Here is an 18,326-nt window from a genome sequence, read left to right on the forward strand (position 1 = left end):
TTCCCTCTCCCTCCCCTCCCCCTCCCCTCCTCCTCCTCCTCCTCCTCCCCCCTCCTTCTTCTTCTTTGTCACTCTTGTCGCCCAGGCTGAAGTGCAGTTACACGTTCACAGCCACTGCAGCCTCGACCTGCTGGGCTTAGGCAATCCTTCTGCCTCAGCCTTCCAAGTAGCTGGAACTACTGACGCTTGCCACCATGCCCGGCTAGTTTTTGTGATTTATTGTAGAGACAAGGTTGCCCAGGCTGGTACTGAACTTTGAACTCCTGAGCTAAGGCAATCCTCTCGCCTCGGGCCTCCCAAAGTGCTGGGATTACAGGCTGGGCCACCACACCCGGCCTCTTCTTTTTTTAAAAGCCGAATAATGGGTGTGTGTGTGTGTGTGTGTGTGTGTGTGTGTGTGTGTATTACGACTGTTTCTTTATTTCTTAATCATTGGACACTTAGGTTGTTTCCATATCTTGACTATTGTTAAAAATGCTGTAATGAACATGGGCGTACAGATTTCTTTCAAAACAGTGAATTCATTTATTTCGTGTATATACCCAGAAGAGGGACAGCTGGGTCTTATGGTAGTTCTACTTTTAATTTCTTTAGAAACCACCATATTGTTTTCCATAACGGCTGCAATAATCTCCCTTCCTACCAATAGTGTATAGGGTTTCTTTTTCTCCACACCCCAGCTGACATTTGTTATCTTTTGACTTTTTGATAATCACTGTCCTAACAAGTATACACTGTTATCTCATAGTAGTTTTGATTTGCATTTGCCTGATGATTAGTGATGTTGGGCACCTTTTCATATACTTGTTTGCCCTTTTTAATGTCTTCTTTGGAGAAGTGTCTATTCAGGTACTTTGCCTATTTTTAAATAAGGTATGTGGATCTTCTTTTATGTTTGCCAATGACTTTTTTAATAGAAGTTTTACACATTTCTTATTAGATTTATTATTTGATTTTTCATAATTTTTGTTAGTATTGTGAGCAAGTTCCTTTTTTCCCTGTTGGATTTTTTAATTGCTCATTGCTGGTTGCTAGAAAAGATATTGTTTCGTTTTATTCTTGTATCTAGTTACCATCTTGATCTTGTTTTCTAATGGTTTCTAATTTGTTCTAATGGTTGTTCAATAATTTATTTTATACTTTTCAGGTAAATGATTATACCATCTATTTTAACAGAAAATAAGAGTGAGAGTGCTTTGCCTTTTTTCCAAATACATAATTATCTTTTTTTTTTTTTTTTTTTTTGAGTTGGGGTCTTACTCTGTCACCCCGACTGGAGTGCAGTGGCCGCTCCTGGCCACCGCAGCCTCGACCTGCTGGGCTCTGGCGATCCTTCCACCTCAGCCTTCCAGTAGCTGGAACTACAGGCGTGCACTACCACGCCTGGCTAATTTTTTGATTTATTGTAGAGATGAGGTCTCGCCAAGTTGCCCAGGCAGGTCTCAAACCCGCGGGCTCAGGCAATCCACTCACCTCAGCCTCCCAAAGCGCGGGATTACAGGCTGAGCCACCAAGCCCGGCTTTATAATTATCTTATTTTATTCTTCTTTTTTTTTTTTTTTTTTGAGTTGGAGTCTCACTCCATCGTCCATGCTGGAGTGCAGTGGCACACTCACAGCCACCCCAGTGTCGACTCGCTGGGCTCCGGCGCTCATTCTGCCTCAGCCTTCCAAGTAGCCAAGAACTACAGGTGCGTGCTACCATGCCCAGCTAATTTTTGATTTATTGTAGAGACAAGGTCTCGCCAAGTTGCCCGGGCTGGTCTCAAACCCATGGGCTAAGGCACCTTGATTATAGGCTGAGTCACTGAATCTGTCCTTATTTTATGCTTAAATGCATTTGATAATGCATTTTAGAATAATGTTGATGATTGGTAATGATAATAGGATCTGTGTCCACCTCATCTCTTAATTAGAAATGTGTTTGATATTTGACTATTAAATATGAATTTTGCTATAGTTTTTTTGTAGACACATCTTATCAAGTTACAGAATTTTTCTTCTTTTCCCTGGTGGTCAATAAAAAGAATGGTGGTTAAAATTGTTTTCCATTACATTTTCATCACCTGTCAATGTGTTTATAAAGCTTTTCTCTTATTTGTTAGCATATTGAAGTACATTCATCTGTTTTCTATTGTTGACCCATTTGGGGGTGACTGGTATAAACACTATCTAATAATTTTCTTAAAAACACACATTTTTTCTAATATTGTTTAAATTTCTGTCTCTCTCTCTCTCTCTCTCTCTCTCTCTCTCTCTCTCTCTCTATCACACACACACATTTCTTTCTTTGACTTTAGTATCAAGTTTTGGTGCTATTTATAGAATGAGTTGGGTAATTTTCTATGTTTTTCTATATACTTGAACATTTTATACAATATAAACTAAAGTTTTAAACTGTAAGTTTTTGCTTTTTTCTCATTTGTTTTCTGTTTCATTAATTTATACTTTTTCGTTCTATTTAATTATTTGGGGTTTTTTTGAGACTCTTGAATTGGAAGCCTTGTTTATTTCTAGTCTTCTTATTTTTCAATATTGCACTTAAGTCTGCTTATATAAATATTTTTCAATAACATTTTGCTTACATACACTCCAAGGGGGTGTGTGTATATGGGCATGTGTGTATGTCTTTTCTCATTGCTATTTTTAAATGCTTTGAAAATTCGTTTTAATATATTTTATCCCAAGACTTATTTAGAAGTGCTTTATTTTTCTTAAGGGGATAGTCTTTTATGGTTAATTTGTACTTTTATTCACTACAATCTAAGAATATAATCTTTATGAAGTACTGTAGAATTTATTGAGCTTTATTTTGTACCTCAAACATGATTAATTTTGTACCTCAAACATGATTAATTTTAATTTTACTGCAGATTATGTAAATTCTTGATTAGACTCTGTGTTCTGTTTGTTTGGTTCAAAGTTTCATCCATTTATAATTTATTCACAATTATTTGAATATGAAACCATAATCATATACATTAGCCTCATTTTTTTTTTTGAGTTGAGGTCTCACCCTGTCACCCATACTGGAGTGCAGTGACATGATTACGACTCCACTCTTCCTCTACCTCAGCCTCCTGAGTCGAGTAGCTGGGACTACAGGTGTGCCTCACCACACCTTTTTTTTTTTTTTTTTTTTGTAGAGAAGAGGTCTTACTACGTTGCTCAGGCTGGTCTCAAACTCCTGGGCTCAAGCAGTCCTCCTTGACCTCCCAAAGTGCTAGGATTACAGGTGTGAACCATCTTGCCCAATCTATTTAAACTTTCTGTACCAAGATTCATAAACTTATTTTTGTAAAAGGCAGATAGTAAATTTGTTAGGCTTTATGGACCATAGGTCTTTGTAGCAATTACCCAATTCTGCAGAAAAACAACTATAGATAATAAGTAAATGAATGGAGGGTGTAGCCAGATTTGGCCCATTGTCCTTAGTTTGTCAATGCCTGCTCTATATTCTTATTGTTTGTTTTTTGCCTGACAACATTTGAGAGGAAATACAATACTTTGTAATTTAGATGACCAAGGAGAAATAGTGATCAAAGGCAGAGTTTATATAGATTTATAGTCTGCTACCTATGTTTTGAATTCTATCTCACATCTAAGGGTAAATCATTTACATTGCATTTTCTGGTATTTTATGTGTTACTTAACATTTATTTGAGTTTTGATTTGTTAGTATGACTTTTTTCCCCTCTTTAGTGAAGTCCAAGAGCCAAAGAAATCGCCCCCACCTTCTAAAACTTCAGCAGCCGCTCAGTTGGATGAGCTCATGGCCCACCTAAGTGAAATGCAGGCCGAGGTGAGTACAGTCCAGATAATAAAGTCTCCAAGACCCACCAAGGCACCAGTTTATCCTTGTGGAACTCAGCTCTGCATTCTCTCGCCTAGGACTTCGTTGTCATTCGTTTTCCCAGACTAAATTTAATTCAGTGAATTAACTCAATTTAGTACTATGTGTTATTTGGACACAAAAATAATATAATACAGGCTTTGATCTCAAGGAGCTTGAAGTGTGCTTGGTAAAATAAAGCATAAACCTCTCTAACATTTGTATATTAAAAGACAAGGGGTTTGCAAAATATGTGGAGCAAGCATTAGGGTGTAGAAAGGCTATGAAAATTTTTATCAGAAAGGTGGGGAAGGGACTTGGGATGGATTCTGAAGAATGGGCAGGATTTAAACACAAAGAGTTGAAAGAAGAGGTCAGTTTAGTTGGAGTGAGCCCTGAGGAGATAGGCATCTAAAGCTTGATGATGTGAAAGAACTGTTAAAGAGACGTGGGTGAGCAGGACAGAGGAGACCAGTTGGCAAGTTTATAGCAAGGGACATCATAATGTGGCTCTGACAGTAGAAAGAATGAGGAATCCCAGGCCCATATTGAAATAAAGTCTTCCTCTTTGTTCCAGCCTCTAGAGCACCTCTAGAGTGGCACATTCACATGGCCTGGCAGGGAATGGAAATCAAATAAGTGAGCCTTCAGGATTTAGTAAGAGAAATATAATATAGAATCCTTAAGAAAGCACATCAAACTACTATTCTAAATCTTGTTGGAGGAGTGGATATAAACTTATGAAGTGACTATGACATAATTTATAGGCAGTATATAAAAATGTCTGTGATTGGGGAGGGCAGAGGCCTTATCTTTGTGGCTCACCTTGGGGCTCCCAATGCCCAGTGCAGTGCCTGGCACATAGTGAATAACACATATATATTAGAGGGACAAAGGAATAAATGTCACAAACAAGTTTTCTTATAAGGCTAATGTTCTTTTATGGACTGATGTCTACAATAAAGCTCATTGTGCTGTATATCTGAAAATACTAGACAAAATTTGCATTAGGAGACTTAGTTGTGTTGTATTTTCTAATGAACTTAGTATGTGTCTTGGTTTATTTTAATTTTTAATTTGAAACACATCTTTTTTAAAAATAAGTTATACAATCATACAGCACAACAATCAAAAGTATACAAAAAAGTTTACACTGAACTGTTTTTCCATCCAAGTACTAACCAGGCCCAACCCTGCTTAGCTTCCGAGATCAGATGAGATCAGGTGCGTTCAGGGTGGTATGGCCGTAGAGACAGTATTTCCTGTTTTTTACATATCTGTTCAAAAGTATTCTGGAATGTACAAGCAAAGAGAAATAGAGCTATAGATACAGATATATTATTGAATTTTTACTTCTTTTTTTAATACTTAATATCAGTCATCCTTTGAAACCTTTCAGACATTAATCTTTTGAACAGTCATCTCTCGAACATTTACTAACATTGTATAATAGAGGAGGAAGGAAATCTGTCAGAAAATCAATGTTTCATGAAGGGAAATGAGCATTTTGATTGGTGAAATAATGTGAGGTTATTACAGACTTTAAAAATAGGATAGGTCAAGGCCTGAAGGAAGATAGTCACAGATCACATTCAGGAGACTACAAAGAGCCCAGCTGTTCTTGAACAAGGAAGGCCTTTTATTGCATAATGAAAGATGAGATGGGGCAGATAAAGTGAGGATGGGAGGCTTTGAATGTCTGTCTGATGAGTATAGACTTGATGTGGAGGCAATGGAGAGCCATTGTCATTTTCTTTTTTTTTTTTCAAGTTGGGGATCTCACTTTGTTGCCCAGGCTGGAGTGCAGTGGCATGCTCATGGCCACCCCAGCATTGACCTTCTGCTTCAGCAATCCAAGTAGCCAGAACTACAGGCACATGCTACCATGCCTGGCTCATTTTTGATTTATTATAGAGATGAGGTCTCGCCAAGTTGCCCCCGGGCTGGTCTCGAGCCCGCCGGTTCAGGCAATCCACTAGCTTTAGCCTCCCAAAGTGCTGGGATTACAGGCTGAACCACCGAGCCTGGCTCACTGTCATTTTCTAATCAGTGAAGTATTAGGTAGATAGATTGTAGCAGTGGCCCAATTGGAAGGGAGTAGAGAGAGCTGGAATCAGGACACAGGGTGATGAAGGATAAGTTAGATATCTTTTTTGTTGTTGTAATTTAAGGATCTTCCTTTGAGTGGTTTATAATAATTCTTTTGGAGTTTTACTTAAATAAATCCAATCTATCAGCAAGTCTTATCTGACCACTTCTCACGACCTTCTCCACTAACTCTGGTCTGAGTCATTATATAACTGTCCCCCAGTGTTCACTCTTATTTGGCAACACTTAATTCTCCACTTAGCTAGCAAAGGAATATTTTAAATCAGATTCCTTCACTCATATGCTTGAAATCTTTCAATGGCTCCTATCACCTTGGAATAAAACCCAAGTTTTTACCAAAGAGGGCCCTCTGTGATCTTTACCTCTCTCTCTACCACCTTCATCTTCTCCTGCTATGCTCAATCTCATTTCCTCTGCTCTAGTCCCTGTGAGCATTTTGATTCTTCTTCTGTGTGCCCAACTGTTTTCCTCAGGGCCTTCTCTTCCTCTGGAATGCTTTTCCCATAAATGTCAACATTTCTGGACTTCTAAGTTTATCATTCAAATATCTGCTCAAATATTATTTCCCTAAAGGGATCTTCTCTGATTGTCCCCATTTTTTCATCATCCTGCCCTCTGTCACTTCTATTCTCATGTGTAACTTATAATTTATCTCTGCCATTACGTCTAGATTTAGTTGTCAAATCTATTGTCTATCACTCATAGAATGCGAATTTCACAAGGAAGATGCCAGTGAGGATAAAAGTACATGAGGTTAATTCTTGGTTTTGGTTCTTTCCTTGTGCCAGGTTGCAGTAAAAGCAGATGTTGGCAAGAAACACTCACCAGACAAGCAGGAACACAAGGCCTCCCTGGACTCAATGCTTGGGGGTTTGGAGCAGGATTTGCAGGACCTTGGGATTGCCACAGTGCCCAAGGGCCATTGTGCTTCCTGCCGGAAACCAATTGCTGGGAAGGTGTGATGGGCTGAAATTTTGGTCCTATAGCCATCTGTATCTGCATGTATGTCTGTCTCTGTCCCACCAAGGATTGCTCTCTCTCCTTATATTCTAAGACATTTTAGTAATCGTTAGTAATTACTGCTCACTACAGTGCTATGGCCACTGAGCTAAATGATTTACAAGTATTCCCTCATTTAATGGCCACATTAGCTCTTCAAGGAGACTCTATTATTGTTCACTTAGTAGAGATAAGGAAACTGAGAGCCCAAAGACATTCCCAAGGATAGTAGGAGGTAAAGGTAAGTTGTAAAACTGGGAGAGTCTGTCTCCTGAGTTTGAGTTCCTATTCATTTTTTAGTACAGTAAGTTTCCTACATATATGAACCTTCACGTTGCAGACTTTCCTTTTTTTTTTTTTTGAGTTGAAGTCTCACTCCATCGCCCAGATTGAGTACAGTGGCACACTCCCGGCCACCACCACCACAGCCTCGACCTGGTGGGCTCCAGCGATCCTTCCTCCTCAGCCTTCCAAGGAGCTGGAACTACAGGCATGCGCCACCACGCCCGGCTAATTTTTTTTATTTATTGTAGAAACAAGGTCTTGCCAAGTTGCCCGGGTGGGTCTCGAACCCATGGGCTCAGGCAATCTACTCCCCTCGGCCTCCCAAAGCTCTGGAATTACAGGCTGAGTTACAAAGCCTGGTCAAGTTGCAGACTTTCAAGGATGTGGACGTGTGTTTGCATTTCCAGTCACATAAATTAGTTCACATGTCTGGCGTACATTGTCTCACGTGTGCATCCTCTACAAGTGTTTGTGATTTTGTATACTTTGCTGTATAGTGCTGTATAAAGTACAGTAATATAGTTTCTTTATTTCAAGTCCAGGATATCCAGAAGCAAGTGTAAAAAGCAGTGGTAATGTAGCTGGTACTGTATAACCGATTGTGTTAGTTGGCCAACTTTGTTGGACTTACAAACAAATTGGACTTATGAACACACTCTTGGATCGGAACTCATTCCTATGCAGGGGACTTGCTGTACTGCCTTTACTGAGATGACCTTTGTCACTGCTGTCTCTGTTTAAACCTTCCCAGTCTAAATTGATAAATTGCAGTTTTCAACTGAACTCAGCTCCAAATTATAGCTGCGAACTCCTGCTCCACATCATCTTTCACCAAAGCCATGAAAAACAGCTTTGAGGCCTGACTGCATGGGGCGTGAAAGGAAGTGTTCAGACTAAAAGAATAAATACTGTCATTTGGTCATTTCCTCTTTCAGGGGTCCCTTCCATGCCAAGGCTGTAGTTATCATTTGTCTAACACCACTTACTCTGTGTTGTTTCTACCAACCATTTGGGGCAGCAGAGAGGTAGCAAACATTCACAGACTTTTTTCAGGATGATCAGTCAGGCAAGTGGGCATCCTTTTACTACTCATAAAGCATGGAAAACAGAGCACCTTAGATGTAACCTAGGTCTTGGCCTCAGTGTTGTATAACTCCAGGGGGTGTTGTCTACATGGCATACTGTGTGAAGAGTGCCCACTAGGGTTGTGCAACATGTAGGCCTTAGAGCACTCAACTGGGCTTCCATGTCAGGCTTTATTTCACCCTGCAGGTGATCCATGCTCTAGGGCAGTCATGGCATCCTGAACACTTCATCTGTACTCACTGCAAAGAAGAGATTGGCTCCAGTCCCTTCTTTGAGCGGAGTGGCTTGGCCTACTGCCCCAAAGACTATCACCATCTTTTTTCTCCACGCTGTGCTTACTGTGCTGCTCCCATACTGGATGTAAGTAAGCCCCACTCCCTTCCGGCTTTCATGTAGTTTCTAATTACTCATTTAGAACCAGGGTCCAATTTTGTAACACTGCAGCATTCTGATATCGGTGTATTCCTTTTCCAGAAAGTGCTGACAGCAATGAACCAGACCTGGCACCCAGAGCACTTCTTCTGCTTTCACTGTGGAGAGGTGTTTGGTGCAGAAGGTATGACCCGACCCAGAGGGCTGCATCCCACACCCTGGGGGTAGTTATGAGAAGACCAGCAATGCATTTCTTGGTAGCCATGGGAGTCCTGGTTCCTACCACTACTATCTAATTGCCCATTTCAGTACTAGGCACTATCACACCCTTTCTCCAACATTTATAATTTTTGTTTAAATTCCTTTTTAATGAAAGAAACAGTTTAAAACTCAATATTGCTTCAAGGGTAATACTGAAAAAGAAGTCTCTTGCTTTTCTCTTTCTCATCCTCAAATCTAGTTTTTCTCTCCAAATTATTTTAGATGTTCTTTTCTGTTATTTGCTTATGTGTTTTAAATATTATCATAGATTGTTTTATTTTCCAGTTTTAACCATTATATATTCTACCTGGAAGATGAGATTTTGGAATGTTATTACCATCCCACTCTCTCCCAACGTATTTCCCCTTCCCTATCCTCATAATATATAATTATGTAATAATTACAGGTTATATCAGTATTCAGTGTTTACATGTTGACAATAATACAAATATTGTTCACAAGTAAGCCATGTAGCAAACTATGATTACAGTAGTGTATGGATTTCAACATCAGATTGCCTAGGTCTAATCTGGGCTGTGGTATTTATTAGCCATATGATGTTCAGGCCATTTAACCTCTCCATACCTCACTTTCCTCATCATTAAAATGGGCCTAATGATAGTGCCTACCTTATAGGGTTGTGATAAGGATTTAGAGACAATACAAACATATTGTTTAGAACTGTGCCTGGCACACAGAGGCATAGTAATTATTAGTGTTATTATCACAGTGTCTTTTTTGTATAAATCTGTTTTTTTCCCCTAGTGCTATTTTTAAATCCCTTTTTCATTAGCTAAGTTTTCATAAGTAAGTACAACCACAAAGTTATCTGACAGAATTGTGAAATTCTTCTCAAAATGACCAAACGCATTTGGTAATAAGTCTGTTTATTTATTTATTTTTTTCTTGGTGACATCCTTCCAGGAAACTTTCATCTTCCTGCTTCAACTCAAAATGGCTTCTCCTGCTGAGTAGCAGTCATTCTGGTCCATTTTCCCAGAATTATCCCTGGGAATTATCCCTGGAATTCTTTTTAATACTCTTTGGATTCTCTGCTTCCTGAATCCCATGTCTTTTAATACATGTTACCACCTTTATTTTGGTGGAGCACATCCTCTAGTAGCTTCCTGAGAAATAACAAGAGGAGGTAATATTTTCAGGAACGTGAATATGTGAAAATATTTTTATTCTGTCATTGACTTTAAGTTGCCTGGGTGTAAAATTCTCGGTGGAAATTCTTTTTTTCTCATAATTCTGAAAACATTGCTTTCCCACTGTCTTCCAGCTTCCATGATTGAGAAGTTTTTATTAAGGTTTTATTCTTATCCCGGGTCCTTTCTACATGAACTGTTTTTCCCTCTTTGCAAGTTTTTTTCCTTCTATTTTCTGAATTGTCTTGGTGGTTTTTACTTCTTCTTCCTATGTTTGTTTTGAATAAATATGACTCATGCATGGAATCAGAAAGTGTCTTTATTTTGCCTTTTCCTGTCTTTTTAGAATTAACTCAGTAAAGAAAGTTTTCTCTTTTCTGTATAAAAACCTTGGCAGTCCCTGTCTTTTAAAATTATTATGCTTAATAAACTGTTCTAAATATATAATCAATTTAGGAAACAAAACACAAAAGCCAAGTCCTTAGGTAATTAAGTCTGTGTATAACTAAGGCTTTCAACTTTTTAAAAGTGACAGCTACTTCTTCCTTGCCAGGCCTTCAAGCTCCAGGAGGCCAGGACAAGGGTGTGGGCGTTCTCTTCTGACCTGCCTTTGGCATCTAGCTGCTCACCCCTATTGCCACCTGGCCCCTCCAGGGTTGAAGCATAGGGAAGAAGGAGATGAGAATGGAAGGCAGGAAATTTTAACTTGTCTAGGATTGTTGTTAAGTTGGCTTTATGCTCTCCAGGCCTGGCTGATGTTTAACTCTGCCTTTTTTTTCTTGGATTCTTTTATGGATTAAGTTCAGTTCTAACAGCAAACTCGTGATTACTTTTTTTTTTTTTTTTTGAGTTGGAGTCTCACTCAGTTGCCCAGACTGGAGTGCAGTGGCCGCTCCTGGCCATCACAGCCTCGACCTGCTGGGCTCCGGCAATCCTTCCACCTCAGCCTTCCAAGTAGTTGGAACTACAGGCGCACGCTACCACACCCGGCTAATTTTTTTGATTTATTGTAGAGATGAGGTCTCGCCAAGTTTCCCGGGCAGGTCTTGAACCTGTGGGCTCAGGAATTCACTCACCTCGGCCTCCCAAAGTGCAGGATTACAGGCTGAGCCACCAAGCCCAGCCTGATTAACCTTTATATGTCTTGGTTGTCTGTTCTTTCTTTGTTACATTTCTTTGAGAATTTGTTCCTCAAAGATTTTTTTTTTTTTTTTTGAGAGATTTTCATCATTCTCTCTTGTTGATCACTTAGAAATGATTAGCACAATTTCAGATCATTTCTTCCACTTGAATTTTCATATAAGGACCATGTGAAACATGCACCTTTTTCTTTAAGTCAATGGAATTGTGGTTGATTTTTAGTTGCATCTTTCTATTCAGTTGCCATAGGCCCCTTCAGCCAGATTCTCAGCTATGAACTTTTTCTGGGGATGACTCAAATGCCATCTGTATCCCACCAATATCAAGGCACACATATGCAGCTCTCTGAGTGGTCTCACTGAAGCTCCTCTCTTAACTTGAGGTTATTAGAAACTATGCCTCTTCCCCCTTGGTAGTGGTAGGGCACTTACAGCAGGTTTTTTGTTGTTGTTTTGCCAGAGAAATTCCTCTCTCAATTTTCCTCTCTTTTACCTGTTTTATTGTTCTCGTGTGAGTAAGGAATTCAACAGTTGTGCAAACAGTTTCTGACTATCTGCTTGGAGGGATGTCTTGTAGTTCAACTTAAAATTTGATATCTATCACACCTTGGTGCCTTACATATTTTTACAGTGGTCTTAGTCAAATGCTGCTGATCCTTGGTTGTTTGTTCCCATTTACTAATAAGACACTAAAATGCTGATTGAAAGCTTTATTAGCACAGACAGAGTTTGATGACTTGACTATATGGTACTCAGGTGGGATGCTCCAGGCATTTTGTTGGGGGACCCCTGAACATTACTATCTTGGGTCTTTTCTCCTGAGTCAATTTTACCAAAGAGATATTCTCTGTTATCATTCTGAGATTGAAAAAAAGGGACAAGAAAATGAGGTTTTCATGATTCACCATACCAACTTTTACTTAATTCCCATTTTTTAGTTAAGAGCTTTACTTCTTAACTGAAGGTGTCCAGGATCCCTGATATTTGAGACTCTGGTTTAATATTTTCAGAAATAATCACTGCATCTTACTGTAGGGTGGAGGATATGACCTTCTAATGGCTCTTCGGACTTTGAGCTAGTCCTGTTTTTAGCTTTGAAGAATACCTAAGCCCCTCTAATATTGTGACATTTGGGGTGGCTTGATTTTAACTGGCATCTCTCATTTGTGAACATATAGCTTTTCACTTTCTTATTTATGTGAAGTCAGTTGCTACTCTTAGAACCTATTTTAATTTTTTGACAATTTTATTGATATCTCATCTGGTGTTATCTCCTTTGTTTTTTTCTTTTTCCTTTCAGCTCTTTATAATTAAGGTAATTCCTTAACTATCATGTTAGTGATGTTTCAGAGGGAGTGATGAAAATACCGTGTGTTTAGGCCCTTCACCAAGATGAGGACTGTCCTAAACATCAGGCACATTAGTATGTGTATTGCTAACAGTGATTCATTTAATCCCCACCACACCTTGTGAGAGCAAGTGTATTCCACATTTTACCTAGTTATAGGTGAAAAGACGGAACCTCAACTAGGTAAAGCGATTTTCTGAAGGTCATACTACTAGCAAGTTGGGATTGACGCTCAGGTATCATTCCTACAAGTTCCCTGTCTTGTCTGAAATATCACAGATTCCCCTTTACCGAGACTCAGTTCCTCTTCTCCTGTTGGATCTCTTTACTTTTCCTGGTACCTACATGATACACTTTATTTGAATGGACCCAGATACGGTAGCACTGACATAATCTACTAGCAATGAGCTTTGTAGTAATTTGCTTGTTCACTGGAGCGTGCTCAATGCTTTTCACAACTAATTAGGTATTTCATTTCTGAATTGCACTTTAGCTAAGCAGAATTTTTCATTGAGACTTAATCTAAATCATATGTAAATGTGTCACAGTCAATTTATATTGTACTGGTGGTCATACATGTCTGAGGATTGGTTGAGTAGAACAGTTATCAAGTGGATACTGCCCATGGATGCTGATAATGTGGGAGCTGCTTGGGAGCAAAACAAGATTCAGACACATTTCAAATAGAGACATAAGTTAGATACAAAGGAAAAACACTCAATCCACAGGATGATCAGAAAGTACCCCAAAGGTAACTACTTCTCATTATTCTTGACTTGGGCCTCTTCTAAACAGACAAGGTTGATTGAATCATTTGTAACCTCACATAAACATGAAACTATGCTTAAAACATATTTCTAAATGGAGACACCTGACAAAAAAGAGTCATTTACTAAGCTCCTCTTGGGTTACACTTTCATTTTTATCCCTGGCTTTCTGTAAATAGGTCCCCTACCGTAAGGTCAGTCCATTAATTAGGTGGCATCCTGCCTTACCCCAAGTCACATAGCCACACACAGAGTTTCTAAATGACAGTTTAACCACTGAGCCTCCTGGGAAATTAAACTCATCTGCATTTTTCCTTCAGTTCAGAGACTTCCTCCTTAAGGTTCAAGTCTCTAAGCACAAGGGGGCCTTAGCATCCTCCAGATGGGATGAGGGCCTCAGTGTCTACCTGTGTTTCTTTTTAATTGTTCATTATCCAGGCCATGCAGGCGCTCCCTAATTTCCCCTGTGCTAAGAGTCTCACCAGAGTGTAAACACCCTCCCTCTCTCTGTGGCTCTTTTAATTGTCAGTGTTTCTCATTCATCCTCCAGAGGTAATTGGCCCCAGAGAGGGCCTCCAGGAAAGTAAGTGCTGAAACTTTCTTAACTTATTAGATTACTAAGGGGTATCACAGCAAGTTTGGCTGATTGCTTTTGATTCCTCTCCTGAGACTCACCCAAGCTGAAATGGAGGCTGTTACTTCCCTGTTGTCCCACTCTTGAGGCCAGTTGCCCCGAAGATGACTAGATGAGGGTCATTTCTAGGTTACTTGGCATGTCTTATAGTTTTCTCAAGTAAGACCTGCTTACAGGTATTTTATGTCATTTGCTTTATGTGCATCAGCATCACTGGGGACCAGTTAGAAATGCAAAATCTCAGGCCCCAGCTCAAACCCACTGAATAAAAAACTCTGAGCCGGGCTCGGTGGCTCAGCCTGTAATCCTGCACCTTTGGGAGGCTGAGGTGAGTGGATTGCCTGAGCCCGTGGGTTCGAGACCTGCCTGGGCAACTTGGCGAGACCTCATCTCTACGATACATAAAAAAATTAGCCAGGCGTGGTAGCGCGCGCCTGTAGTTCCAGCTACTTGGAAGGCTGAGGCGGAAGGATCGCCGGAGCCCAGCAAGTCGAGGCTACGGTGGCCGGGAGCGGCCACGGCCCTCCAGTCTGGGCGACAGAGTGAGACTCCAACTCAAACAAACAAACAAACAAACAAACAAAACTCTGGAAGGAGGACCCAGCAATCTGCATTTTATCAAATCCCTGGGTGAATGTTGCACACTAAAGTTTGAGGAATACTGTGCTACACACAAGCAAGAAAGATGATTGTGGGTCTTTGTTTTTCTTAAATAGTAGGACTTCCCATATTCAGCTTCCCTTGGGTAGACTCTAGAAATCCTTTGATAAAGTTAAAAAAAAAAAAAGTAAAATGAGCTCTTCTGTACCTCAGGGGTTTAGAGGAAGAGCATAAGACAGCATATAAAATTACTAGTTTAGATTCTTAGATCTGTAGGCCTCAAAATTCTGCTAAATTGTCTGCTCTTCAAAGAAAGGATAATTGAACAAAGCAAGGCATGCCAGTAAGTGACAGAAGGGAAGGTCATGAAAAAATTGCATCTGCATGGTTTGGGGTCCAGCCCCTGGCTGCTCCTGTTGCCATTTTGTGATCTGGCTGCTTCTATCAAAGCAGATTTCTAGAAATGTTTCCTGCATAAGTGGCTTTGCAGTCCACTGTGCATGCTTTGCTTACATGCTGTTTTAGTGGGGCACAGGTAGCACCCTCATATTTTCAAAAATACTTGGGCTCAGCTGATACTATCGGTTACCACAGAGAGGTCAATGTCAGGATGCATTTAAGCTACGGGTATGACTTTGAAGTTAACCTTTGAACTTAGGCCTAGATTTGAATCTCAACTCCTCCACTGACTAGGTTGTTATGTGTAACTTCTCTGAGCTACCCTTTCTCATTTATAAAATGAGTCTAAACCCTACTTCAGAGGGTTGCTGTGAAGCATCTAATTTCAATTTAGTACTCTAGGTAGAGCCCTCTGTAGACGCAGTAAAATGCTGGTGTTCTGTAAATGGGCTTATTAATAATATTGTCTTTATTTTAGAGACCTCTCCAAGTAAATACTAAGGAAAGTTTCTTACAGAAAAGTTCATATATGTATACATATTCTAGTCAATGCTGAAGTGAGACTGTAAATTACAACATACTTCTGGAGCTGATAGTCTCAATTTTGCTACTGTAATACTGTTCATGTGTCTGCTCATTCAGAAATATTTATTGAGAAACACCTAATAAGTTTCAGGTACTATTCTAGATATTAGGGATACAGTGACAAAAAAGAAAGTTGCTGCCCTTATCGTGCATTTATTCTAGTGGAAGAGACTGACAATAATCAAACTAGCCAATTAACTACTAGCTTGCTCTATATGTTGTGGGAGAGAGGGTGATAAGGTACTATTTGAGATAGAGAGGTTGAGTCAGTTGTTTTTTTAAGCAGACCCCTGAGTTAAGTGAAGAACTAAGTCATGAGTATCTCAGGGAAGTGAGTTCCAAAGCAGAGCAAACATATCACTTGAATAAGTGTTTGAAGATGACTTGGTTTATTCTATTTTTTTCCTCAATGTAAGTAAAATAAAATGACCTTGCAGAGAATTTCACTTACAACTTATTACCCTGTTAACCTAAAGCCACATAAAAAACTTCCCTACCAATTTTTTTTACATTTATTCATGTTTATGCATACATAAGTTACTGTATACCTAAATTTCTTTTTTCCACTTAAGCATTTCTCCATGTTGTTTCATAGTTTTATAATAATTTAAATAATATCAGTTATTCCATTAGGGTTTTATGTAAACTAATTAAAAAGATAAAATGCTATATGCCTGAAGAAGTTCATTAATGCATTACTTATACTTCCAAATATTGGAAACAACCAAACATGTTTTTTAAAAATGGTATAGCATTTACATTGCTTGTAATGTCTTAATAGTGCTGTAATGAATATCTTTAAACATAATGCTTTTTTTTTTGCTTCAGACAATGTCTTGCTCTGTCACCAAGACTGGAATGCAGTAGCACAATCATAGCTCAGTGTAATCTAAATTCCTAGGCTCAAGTGATCCTTCCATCTCAGCCTCCCAAGTAGCTGGGACCACAGGCACATGTCACCAAGCCCAGCTAATTATTTAATTATTTGTCAAGACAGAGTCTTGCCATCTTGCCTAAGCTGGTCTCAAACTCTTGGTCCCAAGAAATCTTCCTGTCTCAGCTGCTTGAAGTACTGAGATTACAGGTGTGAGCCACTGCACCTGACCTAAACATAGTGTTTTCTTCTTTTGAGTTTTTTAATAGATTAATTCCTGGTATTGAGACGTTTATATCTTTTTTATCCTTGATACACACTATCAAAAGACTTTTCAAAAGGATAACAGCTAACTTTATTACCAGAAATATATGAATACATGGACCACTCCATATATTTTCCAGTATGGGTATATATATTTAACACTGTTTTTACTACTTAGCTAAAATGAGAAATTAAACTGCTAATAGCAAAAACTAGAGCTTTATTGTTTTCTTTTGGGTTTCATAACTTATTCATAATGTTCTCATAATTACTATTAAGAGTATTTTTTCTTGGGCTATTTGTATTTGTGAAATGGATTTAACTTAAAAGGTTTAAAAAATAATCTACCTGAGTTTTTCATCCTCAATATAGTTTTATTTTCTGGACATGGGGTCAATAAGACCCAAACCAGGAATTTTCTATTATATATCTAACAGTGAAAATTTTGTGCATTAAAGAGAAAGTGCTTACACCTCAACACTTTGCTTTCTAAACTTTTAATTATGAAACATTTTGAACACAAAAGTACTTCCTTACCTGGCTTCAATAAGTATCAATGTTTTGCCAAACTGATTCCTCTATTAACCCTACCCATCCATCCTCATGCTTTTCTTGCTAGAATATCTTAAAGAAAATTTTAGAACTCATATCACCTCATCATTAAATACTTCAGCATAAGGACTTTAAAAAACTACCTTTACACTTAACAAAATTAACAATTCCTTATTATCGCTTAACATCTTTATTCAAATTTCTCAAAAAATGTCTTAGGCTAGGTTTGTTCGAATTAGGATCCAAGCAAGGTCTGTGCATTGCCTTTGTTCATTTTCTCTCGCAAATTTTAAAAATTCCTTTAGCAGTCATCTCTTTCCCCCTTTTTTATGCCATTGATTTATTATGAAATCAGAACCTATGTCTTATGTCCCATTTTCATGATTTGACTGCCTGTTTTTTCACGATATTGCTTAATTTGTTTGCTTTATCCTCCCCATCTCCTGTATTTTCTATAAACTAATTATTCAGACCTAGAGATGATTAGATTTAGGTTCAGTTTTGGGGAAATTGGATAGCAAGAATAGGTTATGGCTGATGGATGCTGTGTACTTCTTATTGAATCCCATCAAGAGGTATGCGATGACTGGTTGACCATTTTTATTGATGTTAAGCTGGACTGCTAGCTTTGAGGACTCTCAGCCTGATCTCTCCATTTTAAAGGTCCCCATTGATGATTGTGGCCTAGATCCAATGACCTAGGTAGTAAAATGCTGAATTTTATATCATTCCTTCTATATTTATCAACTGAGGTTCTATGAAAACTTTCTATTATCAACTATCTGGTTAATCTAAAATGCGTTGCATACAGGAAAGGTGGGATAAATCTTTGACTCTTTCCCTTTATAAGAGTAATTATGAGCAATGAGTAGGTTCATTAACAGCACCCAGTGGAGACTAACAAATTTTTATTTATTTATTTATTTATTTTTATTTTGAGTTGAAGTCTCACTCTGTCACCTAGACTGGAGTGCAGCCTCGACCTGCTGGGCTCCGGCGGTCCTTCCGCTTCAGCCTTCCGAGTAGCCGGAATTACAGGCGTGCGCTACCACGCCTGGCTGATTTTTTTT

General features: G+C 38.9%; 1 protein-coding gene across 1 annotated transcript in view; it reads left to right on the top strand.

Annotated features, from left to right (window-relative positions):
• LPXN (leupaxin) overlaps positions 1-18,326 on the top strand; it is a 41,327-nt gene that overhangs the window by 17,913 nt on the left and 5,088 nt on the right. The window contains exons 4-7 of the mRNA XM_008067472.2: positions 3,702-3,801; positions 6,729-6,896; positions 8,497-8,670; positions 8,785-8,866. Coding sequence (XP_008065663.1) covers positions 3,702-3,801; positions 6,729-6,896; positions 8,497-8,670; positions 8,785-8,866 — 524 coding nt within the window. The remainder of the gene's footprint in view (positions 1-3,701; positions 3,802-6,728; positions 6,897-8,496; positions 8,671-8,784; positions 8,867-18,326) is intronic.

The sequence above is a fragment of the Carlito syrichta genome, unplaced genomic scaffold (genome assembly GCF_000164805.1).
Source record: "Carlito syrichta isolate Samal-C Ts95f unplaced genomic scaffold, Tarsius_syrichta-2.0.1 Scaffold309639, whole genome shotgun sequence".
NCBI classification, from domain to species: domain Eukaryota; kingdom Metazoa; phylum Chordata; class Mammalia; order Primates; family Tarsiidae; genus Carlito; species Carlito syrichta.